At 41.6% G+C, this 21,103-nt stretch overlaps 1 protein-coding gene across 1 annotated transcript; it reads right to left on the bottom strand.

The window, feature by feature from the left end:
- Positions 1 to 1,515: 1,515 nt before the first annotated feature.
- TMCO1 (transmembrane and coiled-coil domains 1) lies at positions 1,516 to 21,103 on the bottom strand. The gene is made up of 7 exons (XM_083357569.1): positions 20,948 to 21,103; positions 17,230 to 17,307; positions 14,591 to 14,650; positions 11,329 to 11,375; positions 7,958 to 8,025; positions 4,710 to 4,854; positions 1,516 to 1,709 (listed from the first exon to the last, which is right to left on the bottom strand). Exons 1-7 carry the CDS (start codon positions 21,015 to 21,017, stop codon positions 1,611 to 1,613), a joined length of 567 nt encoding a protein of 188 aa, XP_083213695.1. The 5' UTR covers positions 21,018 to 21,103; the 3' UTR covers positions 1,516 to 1,610.

Below are 21,103 nucleotides of genomic sequence, written 5' to 3'. Positions count from 1 at the left end.
AGGTTAAGTGAATCTGGTTTCACCATTGACTTTGCTTGTCAGAAGGTTGCAAAAGAGGATCACATGATCCTGGGACACTGACCGTCATAAATATGAATCAGTTGCCAAGCATCTGAATGTAAATAATGTGACCTGGAGATGGTGAAACGGTCATAAGTGTAAAAAATGGTCATAAGTCACTTTTTTCAGTGCCATTTAACTTCGAACTATCATTAAGCCAACTGTTGTAAGTTGAGGACTACCTGTACTTTTATCACTTTTTTCCTTTTTTTTTATCCAAGTTTTTGACACCTTGCTAGGCGACTGTTGTTACTCGGATATTGCCATATCCTAAAAGTGATACAATGGGTGAAAAGGTTGAAAAGCCCTGATCTAATGGATTTGCAACTGGATAAACAATTTTACCCCAAAGATGCACATGAATAGCTCCACACTATCCTGGAGAGAAATAATGAAAGGGATTTTCAGGGTCCAATACTCTTCAATATCTTTATAAATGAGCCTAGAATAGCTTTGGACATCCACAACATTTGCAGATGACATTCACCTAAGCAGATTAGCTACAACTGTAAAGATTCACCTTTCTAGTGAACAACCAGATAAACAAGAATAAATAGTGTGATGCAGCTAGTGGAGGGATAAGCTGTATTAGCAGAGGCACTGTATCCAGATCAAAACAGGTAGTACGGTACTTGTATTATATTCAGCACTGAATGGACCACAATTAAGATTATTGAGTCCAGTCCTAGATATCATGCTATAAAACAGACATTGGAGAAGTTGGAACGGTCTCAGAAGAGATACTAAGGTGATAATATTTCTGGAAACCAAGCTCAGTGAGGAATGGCTGACAGAGATGGGCATCTTTAGCTTTCAAAAGGGAAAATAAAGGAGATACAATAAGCATCTAGAAATATCAAAAAGGTCGCCAATTGACAAGTGAAGCATACTTATTGAAATATATCACAAAATTTCCATTTATGACCCTGCTCCACTTCTTCCTCCTTGCCACTTTCACACAGACACAGTGGAACAAAAACAAATCAACAAAAAATACTATGCTCTGAGGAAAAAATTATTTCTATAAAATTACAATAATTAATGGATATTAAGTATCTCATGCCAAATCTTCTGTCATAATTTAATAAAGCCTCCATTATCCATTAATATCAAATATTGAATGACAATGTATGATCTTTCTTGTAAATTCCTAGAGAAATCCAGTTAATGTTAGACTAAATTAACATTTGAAAAATGGCAGGGAAGACAAATTAAATAGTTTGGGATAATGGAAATTCTTCTTTGTTTATCAATAAGAGTGGAATCACGTCTTTAAAAAACTCCGACTTTATATGAATCCGCGTCCCATCTTTAAGTTCAATATGTATTCTTACAAAGTTTTCCAGATTTTAAAATCTTCATGAAAGTACCTTCGCTCCATCCTGGAACTTGAGAGCTAACCAAAGATATCTATTCAATATGGTTCAATTCATAAAACAGATGTTACTAGATATCTTGGGTACCAAAATATATTTAGAAACATTTCCATAAAATCTGAATATTTTTTAAATATTTTCATTGGCAAGAGAGATAAAGTTATTTCTCTTATTTCAGGAGAACTTCCCAGCTTGAGGTGGGGGGCCAAGGAATCCTCCAGCTTGCTTGGTGGCAGCTCGGGAAGGAGCCAGACCCAACAGCTTCTGAATATTCTGATAAAAGAGCAAAAAAGACATAAGAACTCAGTAGTGTATTTGAAATACAGCAAGTTTTCCCTTAATAAATAGTCAAAACTATATGCAAACATTCTTAATCAACCTCAAATAATTGATAGCTTCATTTACACTTACACATTTATGAACTGAAAAAGTAGGTGTGCTTAATCTGTACCATTCTGATTATCAAGAAATAAAAATGCAATTATTAAGTACAATTAAGTATAATTTCAGTACTTATATTCTCCTGTAAGAAATAAAGGAGATTAAAAGATTTAAATTCCAGTATACAAGTAAGCTGTTTGATTTAATACAGGGAGTGCAGAATTATTAGGCAAATGAGTATTTTGACCACATCATCCTCTTTATGCATGTTGTCTTACTCCAAGCTGTATAGGCTCGAAAGCCTACTACCAATTAAGCATATTAGGTGATGTGCATCTCTGTAATGAGAAGGGGTGTGGTCTAATGACATCAACACCCTGTATCAGGTGTGCATAATTATTAGGCAACTTCCTTTCCTTTGGCAAAATGGGTCAAAAGAAGGACTTGACAGGCTCAGAAAAGTCAAAAATAGTGAGATATCTTGCAGAGGGATGCAGCACTCTTAAAATTGCAAAGCTTCTGAAGCGTGATCATTGAACAATCAAGCGTTTCATTCAAAATAGTCAACAGGGTCGCAAGAAGCGTGTGGAGAAACCAAGGCGCAAAATAACTGCCCATGAACTGAGAAAAGTCAAGCGTGCAGCTGCCAAGATGCCACTTGCCACCAGTTTGGCCATATTTCAGAGCTGCAACATCACTGGAGTGCCCAAAAGCACAAGGTGTGCAATACTCAGAGACATGGCCAAGGTAAGAAAGGCTGAAAGACGACCACCACTGAACAAGACACACAAGCTGAAACGTCAAGACTGGGCCAAGAAATATCTCAAGACTGATTTTTCTAAGGTTTTATGGACTGATGAAATGAGAGTGAGTCTTGATGGGCCAGATGGATGGGCCCGTGGCTGGATTGGTAAAGGGCAGAGAGCTCCAGTCCGACTCAGACGCCAGCAAGGTGGAGGTGGAGTACTGGTTTGGGCTGGTATCATCAAAGATGAGCTTGTGGGGCCTTTTCGGGTTGAGGATGGAGTCAAGCTCAACTCCCAGTCCTACTGCCAGTTTCTGGAAGACACCTTCTTCAAGCAGTGGTACAGGAAGACGTCTGCATCCTTCAAGAAAAACATGATTTTCATGCAGGACAATGCTCCATCACACGCGTCCAAGTACTCCACAGCGTGGCTGGCAAGAAAGGGTATAAAAGAAGGAAATCTAATGACATGGCCTCCTTGTTCACCTGATCTGAACCCCATTGAGAACCTGTGGTCCATCATCAAATGTGAGATTTACAAGGAGGGAAAACACTACACCTCTCTGAACAGTGTCTGGGAGGCTGTGGTTGCTGCTGCACGCAATGTTGATGGTGAACAGATCAAAACACTGACAGAATCCATGGATGGCAGGCTTTTGAGTGTCCTTGCAAAGAAAGGTGGCTATATTGGTCACTGATTTGTTTTTGTTATGTTTTTGAATGTCAGAAATGTATATTTGTGAATGTTGAGATGTTATATTGGTTTCACTGGTAAAAATAAATAATTGAAATGGGTATATATTTGTTTTTTGTTAAGTTGCCTAATAATTATGCACAGTAATAGTCACCTGCACACACAGATATCCCCCTAAAATAGCTATAACTAAAAACAAACTAAAAACTACTTCCAAAAATATTCAGCTTTGATATTAATGAGTTTTTTGGGTTCATTGAGAACATGGTTGTTGTTCAATAATAAAATTAATCCTCAAAAATACAACTTGCCTAATAATTCTGCACTCCCTGTAATTTCAATTCCTGGCTATTGCATCTATTCAATTTTCTTTATAGTGTTAGAGAAATGATTTGCTACTGCATTCTCCTGTTTTCCCAATTTTTCAATTTAGGAAGCACCTCAATTTAGCAATTCCTAGCTAAGTGTTACCACCTTCTAAGTCACCATTCAATTATCAAATATCTATTATATAGTATAGCGTGGTATATAGTATATCATATAATATTTATTTTTATATCTGTACTTTATATTTTGTATTTTGAAATTTTTGTTTGCTCTGATTCACTTAATACCGTTAATTACCTTGACTATTCAATTTTTCTCTGAAACACATACAAATCGAATTAGAACTTGGATTTTGCCAACTTTTGTTATCCAAGTTAGTCTGGGTAAAATGTATTTTCAAGCAACACCCTGTGTAAGTATAAAATATAGTATCCTCAATATTTCAGAAAATAGGCTTTGCTTTTAGTAAACAATTTAACAAAACCTATTTCTGAACATATTTCTAATTATCCCTAGCTTTTAAGAATTAGTATTGGAATCCTAATGTATTATAATGGAGTTTCCTTAAGATACCAAACAAGAAAGGCAGTTACTAAAAATATAACATACAGTAGCAAAGGCACAACAAACATTCTAGGATTACATTTGATTCCTGATGGTGGTGATGATGATGATCATAACTATCCTCCTCCTCCCAAATCAATACACCGGATGATGATGGTTTGGAATGATAATTTGAAGGTAATGGATTATAATCTACCACTCACAGACACATTGTATAAAGAGTCTAGAATCCAGAGACAATGACTGGTCCAAAGTCACCCAGCCAGCTTCTGACTTGAATCTAGGTTTCCCTATTCCTATTCCAGCACATACATACATACATACATACATCGCACATTCCGAATCCAGCACATACATACATACATAAAATGCACAAACTCACAGGCATAGACACCAAAAAATGAGAAAAATATAGACAAGTGTTCCATTTTGTTGAAATTTTAAAATGTTTACACAACATATTCATCGGTAGCAAATTACACCAGTCATTGCTTCTAATTCTCCAGTTATATACAAGTTATGGTTATTCATCTGCAAAAGTAAAACCCAAAGCAGTCCTTACCTGCCGAATAGACATAGTGCAGAGAATATAGAGAAAGATGAAGGAACAATCTGTGCAATCTTCACCCAGAAGATTACGATGAGACAAACCCTGAATGTAGGAAAGTGGTATGAATGGGAGTTTTGCAACCACTCTTCCATCAAATCTGCAAAAAGCGAAAAGGATTTGGTTATAGGGCAGTTTAAATTATTTGCAGAGTAATTTCAACACAGATAAAAATATTTTGTTTCTAGGCAATATTTTGCTGCACATTAATCAAAGAACGGAGGGACGCAGTGGCTCAGTGGGTTAGGACGCTGAGCTTGTAGATCAGAAGGTGGGCAGTTTGGCAGGTCGAATCCCAAGTGTCGTGTAACAGAGTGAGCGCCTGTTACTCGTCCCAGCTTCTGCCAACCTAGCAGTTCTAAAGCACGTAAAAATGCAAGTAGAAAAATAGGGACCACTACGGTGGGAAGGTAACAGCGTTCCGTGCGCCTTTGGCGTCTAGTCATGCCGGCCACATGACCACGGAGATGTCCTCAGACAAGCACTGGCTCTTCGGCTTTGAAACGGAGATGAGCACCAGCCCCTAGAGTCGGAAACGACTAGCACGCATGTGCGGGGGAACCTTTACCTTTACCTTTAATCAAAGAACATCACATTTAGGGCAAAACATAAAATTACAAGGACAGAATAAAGAGTAACATTTCCACCTCCATAACCTTAATTTATAAATGGATATTTTAATAAATTAAACAGGAAAATAATCCTTGAAATGAGATTTGGTAGCTGTTCTTTTACTTTGCCACATGATCACCACCACTTACTACAAACCTCTGCCAACCAGGGCCAAGATTCTTAAAGCTGTTGTGAAATAATTCTACAAATCCTTCTTTTCAACAAGATCCTGACAATCCTTCCTACTCTTTTGAGTCAAGTTTCCCATAAGATATCATTTCATGGTCACATGGTGCCATTTCTGAACTGTATGGTAGATGGAGTAAATTAGTGAGATCCAACTTTGCAATACTTTGAGTGCCTTGTGTGATATGAGGCCTAGCAAAACTTCCTTCTTGTGCTTTTGACCTCTGCTTAATCATTTTTAAAAATGCATTTTTTAACAATTCTAGGCAAAATAAATAGAAAGAAAAGATATAGAAATGTGAAGGAACAGAATCAGGTGGATGAACAAGAGATTTACAAATTTGTTAAAATTATAATTTTAGACAATAAACAGAAAAATGGGATTAGACAGCATCACTACCAGATGGATTCATAATTGGCTGACAAGGGCACTCAATGTGTAAGTCCTTAATGGAGGAAAGTATGCAGTAGGGTATCCGAAGGCTACAACACACATGGCCAGTTATTCACAAGGCACTGGAATACGCGAGAGAATCTCATAAGGTACGCCGACAAAAGGAGACCATCCCAGAGAGAATTCAAAGTTGGAGACGAAGTGTTCCTCTCCACCAGGTACCTGCAATCCAGACAACCCTTGAAGAAATTGGGACCAAAATATGTTGGTCCTTTCCCCACCATCAGAGTCATCAATCTGGTGACAGTTGAATTAAAGTTGGCCAAAAACTTCAAGCACATCCATCATGTTTTCCACTGCAGCCTTCTAAAACCTGCAGTTGTTTCTCCCTTGTGCCCTGCAATGAAGCCGCCACTGGCCCCAATCCTAAACTTATGAGGTGAAGGAATACTTGACTTGTGAATCCACCAGGGCTGGCTCCAGTACCTGATCCTCTGGAAAGATTTTCCGCCCTTTGAGTCAGAGTGGGTCAATGCCCAACGTGTGATCCCCACACCTACTTCGCAAATTCTACAACCAATAACCTGATAAAACTCATTGAATCTCTAATACTCTTTTTTCTCTTTTCTTCCCTTAGGACTAGCCCTTTTTCAAGGGGGGTGTGTGAATGTCAGAACTGCCATCTTTCTCTCTAGACCTGTTTCACTAGATGCCAGCCTGCCATAAACTACAGGGGGGGGGGACGGACCAGGAAACCAAAACTAAGCTTAGTACCATCCCGAGATGTTGGTTTATCATTCCAGGGTCACGTGCTTGGGAAATGGAATGTAACACTCAAGATCTAGCCCGCCTTTGCAGGGGCAGTTACCAAAGCAACTTCTTTGAATGTGACTGGACAAATGGGAAATAGCAGGGGGGTGAAAAAAGAAAGGGAAAGTTAACTGGGAAGCTTTCATGTACAAAACCTCAGTTCTGGATTTGATCTACTGTAACCACTTGGCTTTTAGTAAAATACATTTTATTATGAAATATATTTGCCACTCATCTCATATCCAACAACTCTGGGCAGCTTACAACAACAATTGCAAAAAAACTATTCAGTTTTTAATGTTTTATTCTATTGATTGTACACTGCCCAGAGACTTTCTGTGAGGGAGATGGGTGATTAAAGTTTGATAAATAAATAATAATAAATAAAATGGGTATCCATGCAACTTCATCAAAAAATGCCTGACCACTCAACCCAATATAGCACAACCAACATGCTGTAAAAAGGATAAGACTGCTGTACATTAAAAACATCTCAAAAACCATCAACAGACTAGTAAACCAATAGGCTGAGCAGTCACAGAAGAAAAAAAACCAGGAGTCATCTACAGACTAAGTATAAAGACCACAACAGCCACTACGTAGGACAAACAGGCAGAAGACACCAACTAGCAGTCAGAAGACATAATGAAAACTCTTAATTTCACAACACATGGGCACACTTAATATAGTTTTAACTGGGAAATTATGGCCATCATAGACCAAGCGAAGTGCAAAAAGGCTAGAGAATTTCTGGAAGCCTGGAACTCTGACAAATTGGCCATCAACAGACACATAAACATTAACAACATGTATATATTGTGCAACAGAGATAACCAAGAAGCCAAAAGGGGAACAAAGAGCTCAAAATACCTCCCCACCAGCATTCAACACCCAGATGAGCACAGATTAAAAGCAAGATTACCATCAAGCTAACAGTCAAGAAGTAAACAATATCCCAATCAAGAAACTGCTCAATTGTTAACAGTAAACAGCCCAACCAAAAAAACCCCAAGGCCACCCCCACCAATACCGACAGGGCAAGCCACTAGAATATAAACTGAGAGTAAATCCCGTTTCTTATTAGCACTGATGATGTTACCTAATGAAATGTCTGCAAGAAAACAACCACGCTCAGAAAGCACCAAGAACGCCCCCACTGTTAAAGTAATTTAAAGTCAAAACAGCATTAGTGATCACTTACATGGAATTAAACATTCCCATCAGAGCAGTGAAACAAAAACCAATGGCAAACATGGACTTCATGCGAACCTGCAATTAAAAAAAAAAGGTGAAAACGTTACTGTTTGATAAATAAGAATCCAAAGCGGGAAAGAGAGGCTGAGGGAAGAAAGGGATTTACAAAGCAGCCTGGCAGGCCCATCCTCTTAGCCTTCTGGAAGACCATTAAAAAACCTGGCTTGTCACTAGGCAATGGGATAGAAGTGAGGGGAGTCTGCAGAGAACTGTTGGGGCACCCTGGGAAGTTGATTGAGGAGTTGGTTTTTTCAAGAGGGGGGGCGTTTTATGGTTTTTACAGTTTTATTGTTGTGAGCCACCCAGAGTTTTTAAGATGAGCAGCCATACAAATTGTAAGGACCTGCCGCCTGCCAAGAAAGCAGAACTCTTGAAACCTGCATCATTTTGAAAGCAACTTTTATTGGCAGGTACAGACAGCAGAAAGCTAGGCAGGATCTGAGGGCTTCCTACCCGAATCAGTAGGTAAAACCTGCAAAATAATAACCCCACCCTCAACTGCCCATCCGGTCGGTTCAAACAGGCCAATCCATAGGTGACATCGAACTGTGGAAACGAACCGATAAGGCGTCTCTCTCAAGGTTCTTAGGTCTTCGCTGTTTTCTCCCTCCGCACTGAGGTAAGGCAGATAGCCCCGAGGCATTCCTTTCACACCACATAGAGCAAACATGTCAAACTTGCGACGTCATCTGACGTCGTGCAACGTATTGGGAGAGTTTTGCCATTGCCGGCAATGGCGTGGGCGCGGCTTCTGGATGGCAGTTTGACACCCCTGCCGTACAGGATACATCAAAGCAGATAGAGGAAGCATTTTATGTGCACTACAAAGCCCCCTGGCCTCTCCCCTCCCTCCATAGGAGAATGGCAGAACCCGAAGAATTAAAACAGAAAATATGAGGGATTAATAGTTGGGGGTTCTGACACAAATATTTTAAAATAAAAATAAATGCTATGGTTAATGTTAAAATTATCTGGCACCAAAGAATATATCATAGAAATCAAGTATTTACATTTCATGATCATTCAGGTAGTCAAATCATTTATGGCTTTAAAAGTCAATTGCACTGCATTAAATCAGATTGTGAAACAATCTACCATCATATAATCATATCATCCAATCCCGGATAACAGTCTTGTTGCCCTATTTTGTCTAATTAAAGTTTCTCTTCAGTTTAGTAAGTAATAATCTAAAGAAGGATTATACTGTCTAGATAGCATTGAGGGTTGGTTATTTATCAATTAATACTATTATAATGACCTATCTGGGATACTTTACTGAATTAAGCACAGGGTTGTTTCCAGTCCTGGCCTAGGAACTGGCAATATCAAAGGCATTTGTGAATCTCAAATGTTTACTGGCTCCCGTTTTTGTTTTTTTGTTTTTTTAAAAAATAGATTAAAAGGCAGAAAACTAAGAATAGCTAAATCTCATTAGGAACATGTTTCCAAATAAAATCTGATTATTCTACCTGGAGAGATCTGGATATTTGAATTAAGCTGAACTACGATAGCAGAAAGCCCAATGTCACAGATTTGGAGTGGCTACTGTATTTAGCACATCAACCCCAATGTCTTGTTCAGTGTAGGATCCAAAGTAAAGCACTCCAGAGATAGTTGCCTCTACTTGAGGGTATCTAGTGGAGTCCACCAGCACTCTTAACTGCCCAACTCTTCTGTTAAGAAGGTCGGTTTTCTAACATTCATTCCAAATCTGACTTTTTGTAACTTAAATCTCTTTTGCCACTTTTGTGTCCTTTGGAATGAGACAGAACAAATCCTGACCTCCTTTTAACAGTTTGATCAATGGACCAATTACCCAAGGAGGTGCAGGTTCTCTTCACCAGATAAGAACAGACAGCACAGGTGACTTGGAATTCTAATTCAGAACCTTGGCTTCCTATGCTCAACAGATTGTGGTATTCCATGATCTCATTGGCCCTTTTTAACTCTGATTCTAAAATGATGCCTAATTTTTTCAGTGGACTGCTTTATTCCCTTGATCATTCATGGATTTTCTCTCTTCCATTCCCAAAACTATATCCAGTCTTCATATCTTCACTGTAGATTGTGTATACTTCTAATATCTGCTCCTCCGACTTAGTAAGTCAATTATTATTCATTACTGAATCCTGTTGGGTATTCTAAGACCATACAAATAAGATTGAAACACAAAGAAATAGCTTAATCTGGCTACTTCTCACTTGTAATAAATGCAGCTGTTATTTTTATTCAAAAACTGCTCAATTTGAAAATCAACTTGTCTTTAGGATTTGAAGATTAGATTGAATTTGAGTAAAGAAATATTGAAGAATGTATTAAGAATATTGGTTTTTTAGAATGCTGATCTCAATTTTGTAAAGTTATAGTTATAGGTTGTTAAAAAGGTGCACTGGAAAAACCTGAAAGTATGCATGCTCAATATTCTATCAAGATATGAGATGTTTCTACATTAGTTATGAAGACCCAAAAGTCTTGTCATTGTTTTTGACAAATTTCTGGTACTCCCTATGGTCCAAGAATGATCACAAAGAACATCTTGACCAGATGGACAAGCACCAGATTTTGCTGAATGATTATATGATCTATAATATAACCCAGCAATCAAGCTAATTAAACTAAGGTAACCCAGCAATCAAGCTGAAGTAATCTGGGATTACTTACACAAGAGAGAAGACTGAACCCACATCTTGTACAGGTAGTCCTTGACTTACAAGCACAACTGAGCCCAAAATTTATGTTCTTAAGTGAAATATTTTTAAGTGAGTTTTGCCCCATTTTACTACTTTTCTTCCTACAGTTGTTAAGTGAATCACTGCAATTGTTAAGTTAGTAACATGACTGTTAAGTGAATCTGGCTACCCCATTGACTTTGTTTGTCAGAAGGTCACAAATGGGGATCACATGACCCCGGGATATTGCAACCATCATAAATATGAGTCAGTTGACAAGCATCTAAATTTTGATCATGTGACCATGGGGATGTTGCAATAGTCCTAAGTGTGAAAAATGGTCACAAGTCCATTTTTCCAGTGCCATTGTAACTTTGAATGGTCACTAAATGAACTGTTGTAAGTCGAGGACTACCTGTAGGTTCATCTGAAAGAAGCTCTCAAGAGGATTTCCCATGCCTATTTGGCACCTGGCTAATACAAAAATGGGGTCTGGTATATATGAGATGTGAAATGCTTATGTTGCTAAATTAAAGCTCTCAAAATCTACCAATGGTCTTCTGGTGTGGTGCTCACTAAGTCTGGTGCGGTGTTAGGTAAATAATTCATAATTCTATAGAAGAGGACCAGCCTCTTTTGTAACACTCACCATTGACAGATCTCTATTGTTGTTCTTCAGCTTCTCTTCTTGCCTCTCTGAAAAACATTAAAAAGGTTAGACCAGTTTACAAAATCAGAAACCTACCTCCAATAAGCCAAGTATCATTTTCTAAAACATTTTATGGTAAAACGAAGAGGTATATTGGTAAGTCTGAAGATTCAGATCAACCACCCATGTCCTAAAAGCATACATAATACAATGGAGCCCCCTTTTCTTCATAGGCACTGATAAACACTGTGTTGTGAGGAAACTTCCAACTGGAAATGGAAGGTCACAACTATTTATGTACAAACTGAACTTCATGACTGCATTTCCAGAATTAAGAACCGTGTCACTGCTTGCTCAGTTTTAAAACAGGGAAAAACATAAACAAAAAATATGGATAGGCAGCTCATGGTCTGTATGCGTCTCCTGGTAGCCTCTGCTACTGTCCTATTTAGATACACTTACTGCCCACTCCTGATATCCTGCCAATTGGTAGTTTGGCAAGCTGTAATCAGCCAAATAATCACAACCAGCGTGCCTTCCACTGAGGATCTGTATACTGCACAAACTAGAAAGAAGGCTGAGAAAATATGCACAGACCCCTCACATCCTGGACATAAACTGTTTCAACTTCTCCCCTCAGGATGCTGCTATAGAGCATTGCATGCCAAAACAATTAGACATAGTCGTGTGTCCCCACCCCATTGCCATCACTCTGCTTAACACTTAGTTCCCACAGCACTGTCTCATTTCTCATCTTTTTTCCTCTTCTCATTTTTCATACTACCGTATATACTTGAGTATAAGCCGACTCGAGTATAAGCCGAGACCCCCCAATTTCACCCCCAAAAACTGGAAAAAGTTATTGACTCGAGTATAAGCCGATCCGCCGTTCTGCAAGCCTCTGCCGCCAGCAGAGGCTCGATCCGCCATTTTGCAAGCCTGAATACACAGGAATACCCTGTGTGGCCGCGGCTCTCGGGGAAGCCCTGGCTGTCCTCTTCCTCGCTCCACGCTGCCATTCGGGGCCCGCACGTTCCCCGGGCAAATCGCGGCGCCCATCAGGTGAGGAAACACGCCCGCTCCAGTAGCCCCCCCTTCCCTCAGGAGACGGGAAGCAAGTGACCGCCCGGAGCTTACCGAGGACTTGCGCGCGGCCGAGGCTTCGGTGCTTCCAGGATCGCGCGCACCTCTCCCAAGCCGCCGCCGTCCGGAGACCTGCCGAAGTTTGGGGAGGTTTGGGGAGGTGCGCGCGCACCTCCCCAAACCTCCCCAAACGTCGGCAGGTCTCTGTTCCTCCGCGTAGACCTGCCGACGTTTGGGGAGGTTTGGGCGCCTCCCCAAACCTCCCCAAACGTCGGCAGGTCTCCGTTCCTCCGCGCAGACGTGCCGACGTTTGGGGAGGTTTGGGGAGGCGCCCAAACCTCCCCAAACGTCGGCAGGAGGAACGGAGACCTGCCGACGTTTGGGGAGGTTTGGGGAGGCGCCCAAACCTCCCCAAACGTCGGCAGGAGGAATGGAGACCTGCCGACGTTTGGGGAGGTTTGGGCGCCTCCCCAAACCTCCCCAAACGTCGGCAGGTCTGCGCGGAGGAACGGAGACCTGCCGACGTTTGGGGAGGTTTGGGGAGGTGCCCAAACCTCCCCAAACGTCGGCAGGAGGAACGGAGACCTGCCGACGTTTGGGGAGGTTTGGGGAGGCGCCCAAACCTCCCCAAACATCGGCAGGAGGAACGGAGACCTGCCGACGTTTGGGGAGGCGCCCAAACCTCCCCAAACGTGGGCAGGTCTGCGCGGAGGAACGGAGACCTGCCGACGTTTGGGGAGGCGCCCAAACCTCCCCAAACATCGGCAGGAGGAACGGAGACCTGCCGACGTTTGGGGAGGCGCCCAAACCTCCCCAAACGTCGGCAGGTCTGCGCGGAGGAACGGAGACCTGCCGACGTTTGGGGAGGTTTGGGGAGGCGCCCAAACCTCCCCAAACGTCGGCAGGTCTGCGCAGAGGAACGGAGACCTGCCGACGTTTGGGGAGGTTTGGGGAGGCGCCCAAACCTCCCCAAACGTCGGCAGGAGGAACGGACACCTGCCGACGTTTGGGGAGGTTTGGGGAGGCGCCCAAACCTCCCCAAACGTCGGCAGGTCTGCGCGGAGGAACGGAGACCTGCCGATGTTTGGGGAGGTTTGGGGAGGCGCCCAAACCTCCCCAAACATCGGCAGGAGGAACGGAGACCTGCCGACGTTTGGGAAGGTTTGGGGAGGCGCCCAAACCTCCCCAAACGTCGGCAGGTCTGCGCGGAGGAACGGAGACCTGCCGACGTTTGGGGAGGTTTGGGGAGGCGCCCAAACCTCCCCAAACGTCGGCAGGAGGAACGGAGACCTGCCGACGTTTGGGGAGGTTTGGGGAGGCGCCCAAACCTCCCCAAACGTCGGCAGGTCTGCGCGGAGGAACGGAGACCTGCCGATGTTTGGGGAGGTTTGGGGAGGCGCCCAAACTTCCCCAAACGTCGGCAGGAGGAACGGAGACCTGCCGACGTTTGGGGAGGTTTGGGGAGGCGCCCAAACCTCCCCAAATGTCGGCAGGTCTGCGCGGAGGAACGGAGACCTGCCGACGTTTGGGGAGGTTTGGGGAGGTGCCCAAACCTCCCCAAACGTCGGCAGGAGGAACGGAGACCTGCCGACGTTTGGGGAGGTTTGGGGAGGCGCCCAAACCTCCCCAAACGTTGGCAGGTCTCCGTTCCTCCGCGCCCTGCCTGCCTGCTTCTTTCCGCTGCGGAAAGAAGCAGGCAGGCAGGGCGCGGAGGTCCGGAGACCTGCCGACGTTTGGGGAGGTGCGCGCGCACCTCCCCAAACCTCCCCAAACTTCGGTAGGTCTCCGGATGGCAGTGGCTTGGGAGAGGTGCGCGCGATCCCGGAAGCACCAAAGCCTCGGCCGCGCACAAGTCCTCGGTAAGTTTTTTTGTTGACTGGAGTATAAGCCGAAGTGGAATTTTTCAGCCCAAAAAGTGGGCTGAAAAATTCGGCTTATACTCAAGTATATACGGTATCTTCTATTGGCTTCTTATGATTTATCAATTGTTGTTTGTAACTTATGGCTAATGATTGCAACTATGTTACTGACCTATGACTTCATATGTACATATGTTCATAGGTACAGTGAGCTTATGCACCCGAGACAAATTCCTTGTGTGTCCGATCACACTTGGTCAATAAAGAATTCTCCTCTCCTCTCTTCTGTAGCACTCACAAGCTTCACCACTTGACATTACCTATTTTCTTTTTCTGCTGTCGGCCAGCTGATTCTGTTATTGTTTCCTTCTTTTTTTCCACTATAGGGATTAGACAACACAGTCAGTTATTTTCATAAACAATTCCTCCTTAGAAAGCCACCTTTCTTCTCATTGCTTTGCACCCACACCAAAAATCTAAAGAAAGTATGAGTAGTTTATGGGAGTGTATAAGTGGAAATCTGTGAATAAATGTGCGCCTCATCTACCTGTGCAATTCATAGAGGGTAACAGGAAGACCAATTTCCCCCACCCAGAAAAGCTTTCCAGTCTTCTAATTATAGCAGAAAATGAAAGACTGAAAAAAATAACATGCTAAGGGAATGCTTGCTTTGCCAAAATCAGTTTATCTTGCAACAAATTATATTTTGCAAGCACAACTGGTCTTGCTGAGGGAAGGAGATGAAACTTGCTCAGAATATTCTCTTCTATTGGACGTTTGCTCATTTTTAGGGAAATAAATGTGCAGGTTCAGAATCAGGCTTCCTGTGTATTTTATGGGATTTATAAAAACATCCCTTTAAAAAAAAAAGAATTGCATTGTAAGGTCCTGCCTCAGCTGTCTACTCAGGAAAGCATGACTCTTGAAACAAGCGTTATTTCAAAAGGATCTTTTACTGAACGAAAATGTTTGCAGAGAAGCCAGGCAGAATCTGCAGTTTCTGCACAAATTTCCCATTGTTCAAACCCCACCCCAAAACCCCAGTCCATCAGGAGATGGCATGATGGTGTTATGGGAACTCCAAGACGAGAAGACAAGTTATCTTCTTGGCGCCTGACCTTGGTAACAAGCTGAAACTGGCCGGAAAGGAGTCCATCCAGAGGGCCCTGATGGCCCTATTTCCCATATCGACCGAAAGCAACAAATTCTTCAAACCTCAAATAGCCATCCCCCTCTCCTCTGAATGGCAGCATTCCGACAGGGACCTGATATACATATTTGCATTTACAGTTGCCATTTCTGTGTGGATTAAGCCTGTTCAATTTCATATCACAGAAAATTGTGAGAAAGAAGAATCTTTACTGATTTGGGAGAAAATTAACTAATCTTCCAATTGTTTTTAATATGACTGCAGGTTTCATATATATATATATATATATATATATATATATATATATATATATATATATATATATATATATATATATATATATATATATATATATACACATATATATATAATTACAGATGGACAGGTCTTGGGAGTTACCATTCATATTGAGTTAAGGGATGGGTTGGGGGAAGAGAAAATTATTCCCGAGAGCTCAAAATACATCCAAACTGTCATTCTAATGTTCACCTTGCTTATAGAAGTTTCTTTTCTACTTCATTTTGGATTAAAGAGTGCCAGTTAACTTGCAAATTTTTGCATAAACTCATTTGTAAGATGTACAAATCCAGAATATACATAAAATTGCAGAGTTTATATGCCAGCTAGCTAGCTTTGGTAGCTATTATTTTATTTACCATTCCTTTGCAAAATATATCTCACTTGGGGAGCACTGCCTGCTGGGGTTATTGTAAATAGATCACAAACCAACCACAAAGATCATTTTTGTATAATTGAATCATCCCCCAAAAGTGGATTTAGAATTCTTAGTCTTTTATTATCATCTATGTCAGGGGTGTCAAACTGCCGGCCCACGGGCTGGTTTCATCATACCAAAGCCATGCCCACCCCATTGCAGGCAATGCAAAAATAGTTGCGATATGTCGTGACACGTCACGTGACGTGGCAAGTTTGACACCCGTGATCTATGTAATCAATCCTGTGATGTATTATTTTTAACTGGAAACATCCATTCTACTTTGCACTATACATTCTCAATTAATTATAACTCTTCTTCATATTACTTAATATTACCAGTGGCAGTTGAGGATGAAAAGGATTCCAGGGTTGCCAAACTTAAATTGTAAATTATACCAACAATACCTTCAGTATTTATTGGAGTGAATTTATAATGCCATAAATTGGTTTTACCTCGTTCTATAGGATAAAATATTTCATGCTGCTATTGATTTATTCTGTTATTAAATTTTTAAATTATATCTATTATTCTCTTGAGCTAAAAAAAATACAGTAGTCGCTAGACTGATTTACTATATAAAATATAGCTACTATATGCACTGAAGTGAGATACAGCTCATAAAAGCTTAAGCCTTTGAATAAAAATTGCTAGTCAGAAAAGGTGCTGCTAAGCTCCTTCAGAGTCACATTCCTCCTACAATGTCTCCATTCACAGAGGCATTCTGCTTTAATACATAACTCACAAATCAAGATCCTTTTCAAGAAACACTTATTAGTCCCACATGAAACTATTACAGTATAATTACTATAATACTATAGTATTGTACAGTGCTTTTTTTGTAAAATAAAAAGGTGGTGGAACTCACACACGTCATACAACCCGCCTTGCCTACCCTACAAGGTTCCATCCAAAAAAGGTGCCAGAACTCCGTTCTGAGCGTTCTATGAGAAAAAAAGCCCTGGTATTGTAGTATTACAATAAAGATCATAAAAATTGATTTGATTTGAACTAATATAGGAAGCATATCTCAAATTCTTAGTATTTGAGTTATGATAAGACCAAATTTAGCATTTATGTGTAAACATACTCACATTTTTTACTCTGTTTCTCCACTTCCGCTTTCAGTCTTTTATACTTATCTGTTCTATACACCAGAACCCATGTTATGCCTGAAATAAACATAAGACAGAATAAGATGTACAACAACTGGGCAGGAACACAAAAATCTTCAGACCAGTGGGTTCTATCACTGGGGCAGAATATCTAAGGCTTTTTTTTGCATTTTGATTAATTGGGGTTTGCCCATTTCACCACTTAAAAAATTCAAAGTCTGCTCTCATGATTTTAAATTCAACTGCGTGCCTCTTTTACTATTGCACAGCAGCTAGCATTCTGCAATGCAAAGCCTGATGTGGCCCTTGAACCAACGTTAGTTATTCATATTTGGCATAACAAGTAATAAGAACCTTAATTATATAGTGAGAAGAAAATCTTACTGATTAATGTTTTATGGTTAATGTCAAGGTTCCGACTGACAAACCCAACCAAGCGAACACCTTCCAGACATTCTGATCTCCTATGGCTGCTGTGGGTCCCATTCTCTGTTGGGGCTGAGGTAAAGTCTTTGAAACAGCTGCTGCGGGCTGGTTGGATCCACCTCTGGGAAGCAGTTCTAGTCTCCTTGCTGGCTCTCTCCCTTGCAGTTCCAGGCTGACGAACCTCTCCCTCAGCTGCTGAACTGATGGGTTGCAGCAGGCCATCAGAAACCTCCACTGCACCGAGTCTTCCCACTCAGTGGCTCACTTCTCTTTCCACCTCGGGACTTGGGTGGGCTCCACCCCAGGGGAGAGTAGTGGGAACTTGGCTTCAGCCACCTTTGGCATCATAACCTTCCATATCTCCTCTCCCGTCTAGCATTGGCTCCCTGTCACCGCAACCCCATCTCGCATTGCCAGTGGCTCCTTTTGGCAGGTCACCATCACATGAGCTCCATTTGGCCCGTGGCTTGGCTGTTCTTCGCCGGACCCATCCTGGCCATCTTCCCCCAAGTCTTCACAGCTCTTCCAGAAGCTACCAGACAGGCTTGCAGGGACTCAGGACCCCTTGAAGAAATTCTTCTTAAAGGAGAGCTGGTTTAATGTCAAACCCAACCAAGCAAACACTTGTGAGACATTCCGATCTCTTAATATAAAACTTTATTGCGTACATTACTTTGGCACTAATGAAAGCAAAACCAGCTCTGGCAAGACTCCTCCCAAACCCATATAGTAAAAGCATTGAATCCTCCCTCTGGATGAAGTCACGTTGCCCAATCAAGTGGAAAAATATTGTTATGAGAAAGCATCTCTAGGTTTGGCCAGACACATGGGGTAATGTCCTTGAGTCTCACAATCTGGCTTTGTAATCTTTGAAGTCTGCATTCCAAACCTCCCCCCTCCCCCTAAGTTTGTTAGCAAGCTGAGAAGCAATATTTGACGCATGCTTTGAAACTTGACAGTTCCATGAAATTAATTTTCCTACCGGTATTATTATAACACAATAATTTTCAATTGACAATACAAGAAAATGAAGAAGAAGCAAATGCAGCTTCTCTGGTGATGCTCAAGTAGGTAGTTTTTATCTATATTAGAATATTTGCAGTCCATCTCACTACTTCAAAGCAGATCCTGAATATTCAAGATAGCATTTGGAATGGTTTATGGAAGCATCTGTTGATTCTCTGCCCTGACTTTAAAAATAAAGATATTATTTTGGTGCTACTTTGAACCTGTGTAAGATAAACAACTTTTCTAGTGCATTCTTAAGATTATAAAAAAATAAAGGAAGCACTGATAGATCAGACCATTATTTCACACAGTAGCCGGCAAAGCTTTCCAAGATGGTCCACTAGCTATTAAAGTGAGGCCATCAATAAAAGGATGCCATCACTCTGGTTGAGATTATCTAGTTACCACTCTGGTTGAGATTATCTAGTTACCATGAGAAACAACCAAGCACTTTTCTGTGCCTAACTACAGTTTTAGGTAGAAGCCTATTACCCCTACCATTAAGCAGAATTGCTGAATGGAGAAGAAAAGGTTTGATTCACTTCATAAGTATGAAGTTAATTATTTGTTGCAATCTTGATTTAGCTTTCCCCTACAAATTAATACTGAACCATAAATTAATAATAATGTCTCTTCCAGAATATTCAATTCCATTCTATCTCTCATTCATCTTGACAGAGATGTGCTTGGAGATGTGCTGGGGAATTCAGGGAAAAATACTGGGTTATTGTTGCTATCCAACAATGGGTGCATAATACAGCTGTTTCTCATTATTCATGGATTTGCCTATCAGCTACAATGTATTTGTAACTACAAAATCAATACTCATGGTTCTTTACAGTCTGTCTGTCTCTGTCTTCCCCCCCCTCCCCCCCATGGCAGCATTCACACCCCAACTCCGCTACAAACACAACACGTTTAAATATGGTGTGAAGCCATGCAGAAATAAGTATTTTAGACTCATCTGGGACGACTCTTCTGATTTTCTGCAAAATCCACAATGCTGACTTATTTCTTACAATATCAGCTATTGGTGTAATTGGCATGCCAAGCTTAATAGTGTGTTGGTGTAAAGATTTGGGCTGGATGTGATTCAATGATTTTGACTACTGAGCACAAAATTAAGACGTGCATTTTAAAGTTTTACAAAATTTACAAAAATACATTTAATTCTGCACTTTTAATTGCCGTATGCGCATAAATGTGGATACTTCCATTGTGACAGTTTTGACTGAACAGAATTATATTTCTAGCTTTTTTTTTTTTAGTTCCAAGCAATGGATCAAGGAATTCAAATGTGACTATTTTTATCATCCCTGGCAAAATAAGCCAGCCAAGGTCTGAGGTGGATGGAAGAGGGATTTCTTAGGATCTTTCTTAGGATCTTGCGGAAGAACAGGGTAGAACAACAGCTAATGACCCTCTTTTACCGGTCTACCATAGAGAGCGTCCTCTTGTATGGTATTGTGGTTTGGTATGCTGGTCTGACAGCCGCGGATAGGATAGTATTACAGAGGGTAGTGAGCACAGCACAAGACATTGTGGGCTGTTCCCTGACACCACTGGATGACATCGCCAGAGCTCGTTGCCTTGGAAGAGTGAGGAAGATTCTCAGGGATGACTCACACCCTGGACGGTATCTCTTTACTCTCCTACCATCCGGTAGGAGATATAGGAATATAGCCAGCCGTACCAACAGGCTGAAAAACAGCTTTTATCCGTGGGCTGTTAGGCTTTTAAATGGGACATAATCTTATGCAGAATTGACTTGGGAGGCCGGTGTGTGGTGTAGTTGGTTCACATAGTGTGGTGGGATGGAGGGTTTGTTGTCACTGTGTATTGGGGGGAGAGAGCACAGGGGGAGGCTCAGCTAATCTCAATGTACACATGTTGTACTTTGACAATAAAGGTTTATTTATTATTTCAGGTGGGCACCTCTTTCTGAATCACCTGAGAAGTCATCCAGCACCTTCCCGATTCCCTCCCCTCTTCCGCTGCCCTTTCGGCTGCAATGCAAGCATCCACTTCCACTCTCTCGACGTAAAAGAACTCGGAGCCCCTACACTTATCCCGCCAGCTTCTGGTCAGAAGTCCAAAATCCACTCTGGCATGATCATGGAATGTCAGCGCCAATACCGCTTGAATTTGTACGAAGTTGCACCAAATGCAATTAAAGCTGGCTAAAGGAAGAAGACCCCGAACTGTTCTCCTGTTCTCCGCCCTTCTCCCTCAGCGAATTCTACCCTCCCTTTCCCCCACTCACCCTCCGCTAACAAAGCGGTGCAGACCGAAATGAAGACAATAAGGATAGTATCCGCGAACATAGTACTCATCTCGCAGACTTAGCAGCAACCGTTCCTTTCCAGAAACTAGGCCCAAACGGAAACGAGAGAATGTCGATATTTACGTTCTAGAGTGC

The sequence above is a fragment of the Vipera ursinii genome (assembly GCF_947247035.1).
Source record: "Vipera ursinii genome assembly, chromosome: 3".
In the NCBI taxonomy this organism is placed as follows: Eukaryota; Metazoa; Chordata; class Lepidosauria; order Squamata; family Viperidae; genus Vipera; species Vipera ursinii.
The sequence above is the reverse complement of the archived record's forward strand: the minus strand, read 5'-3'. Positions and strand labels throughout refer to the sequence as shown.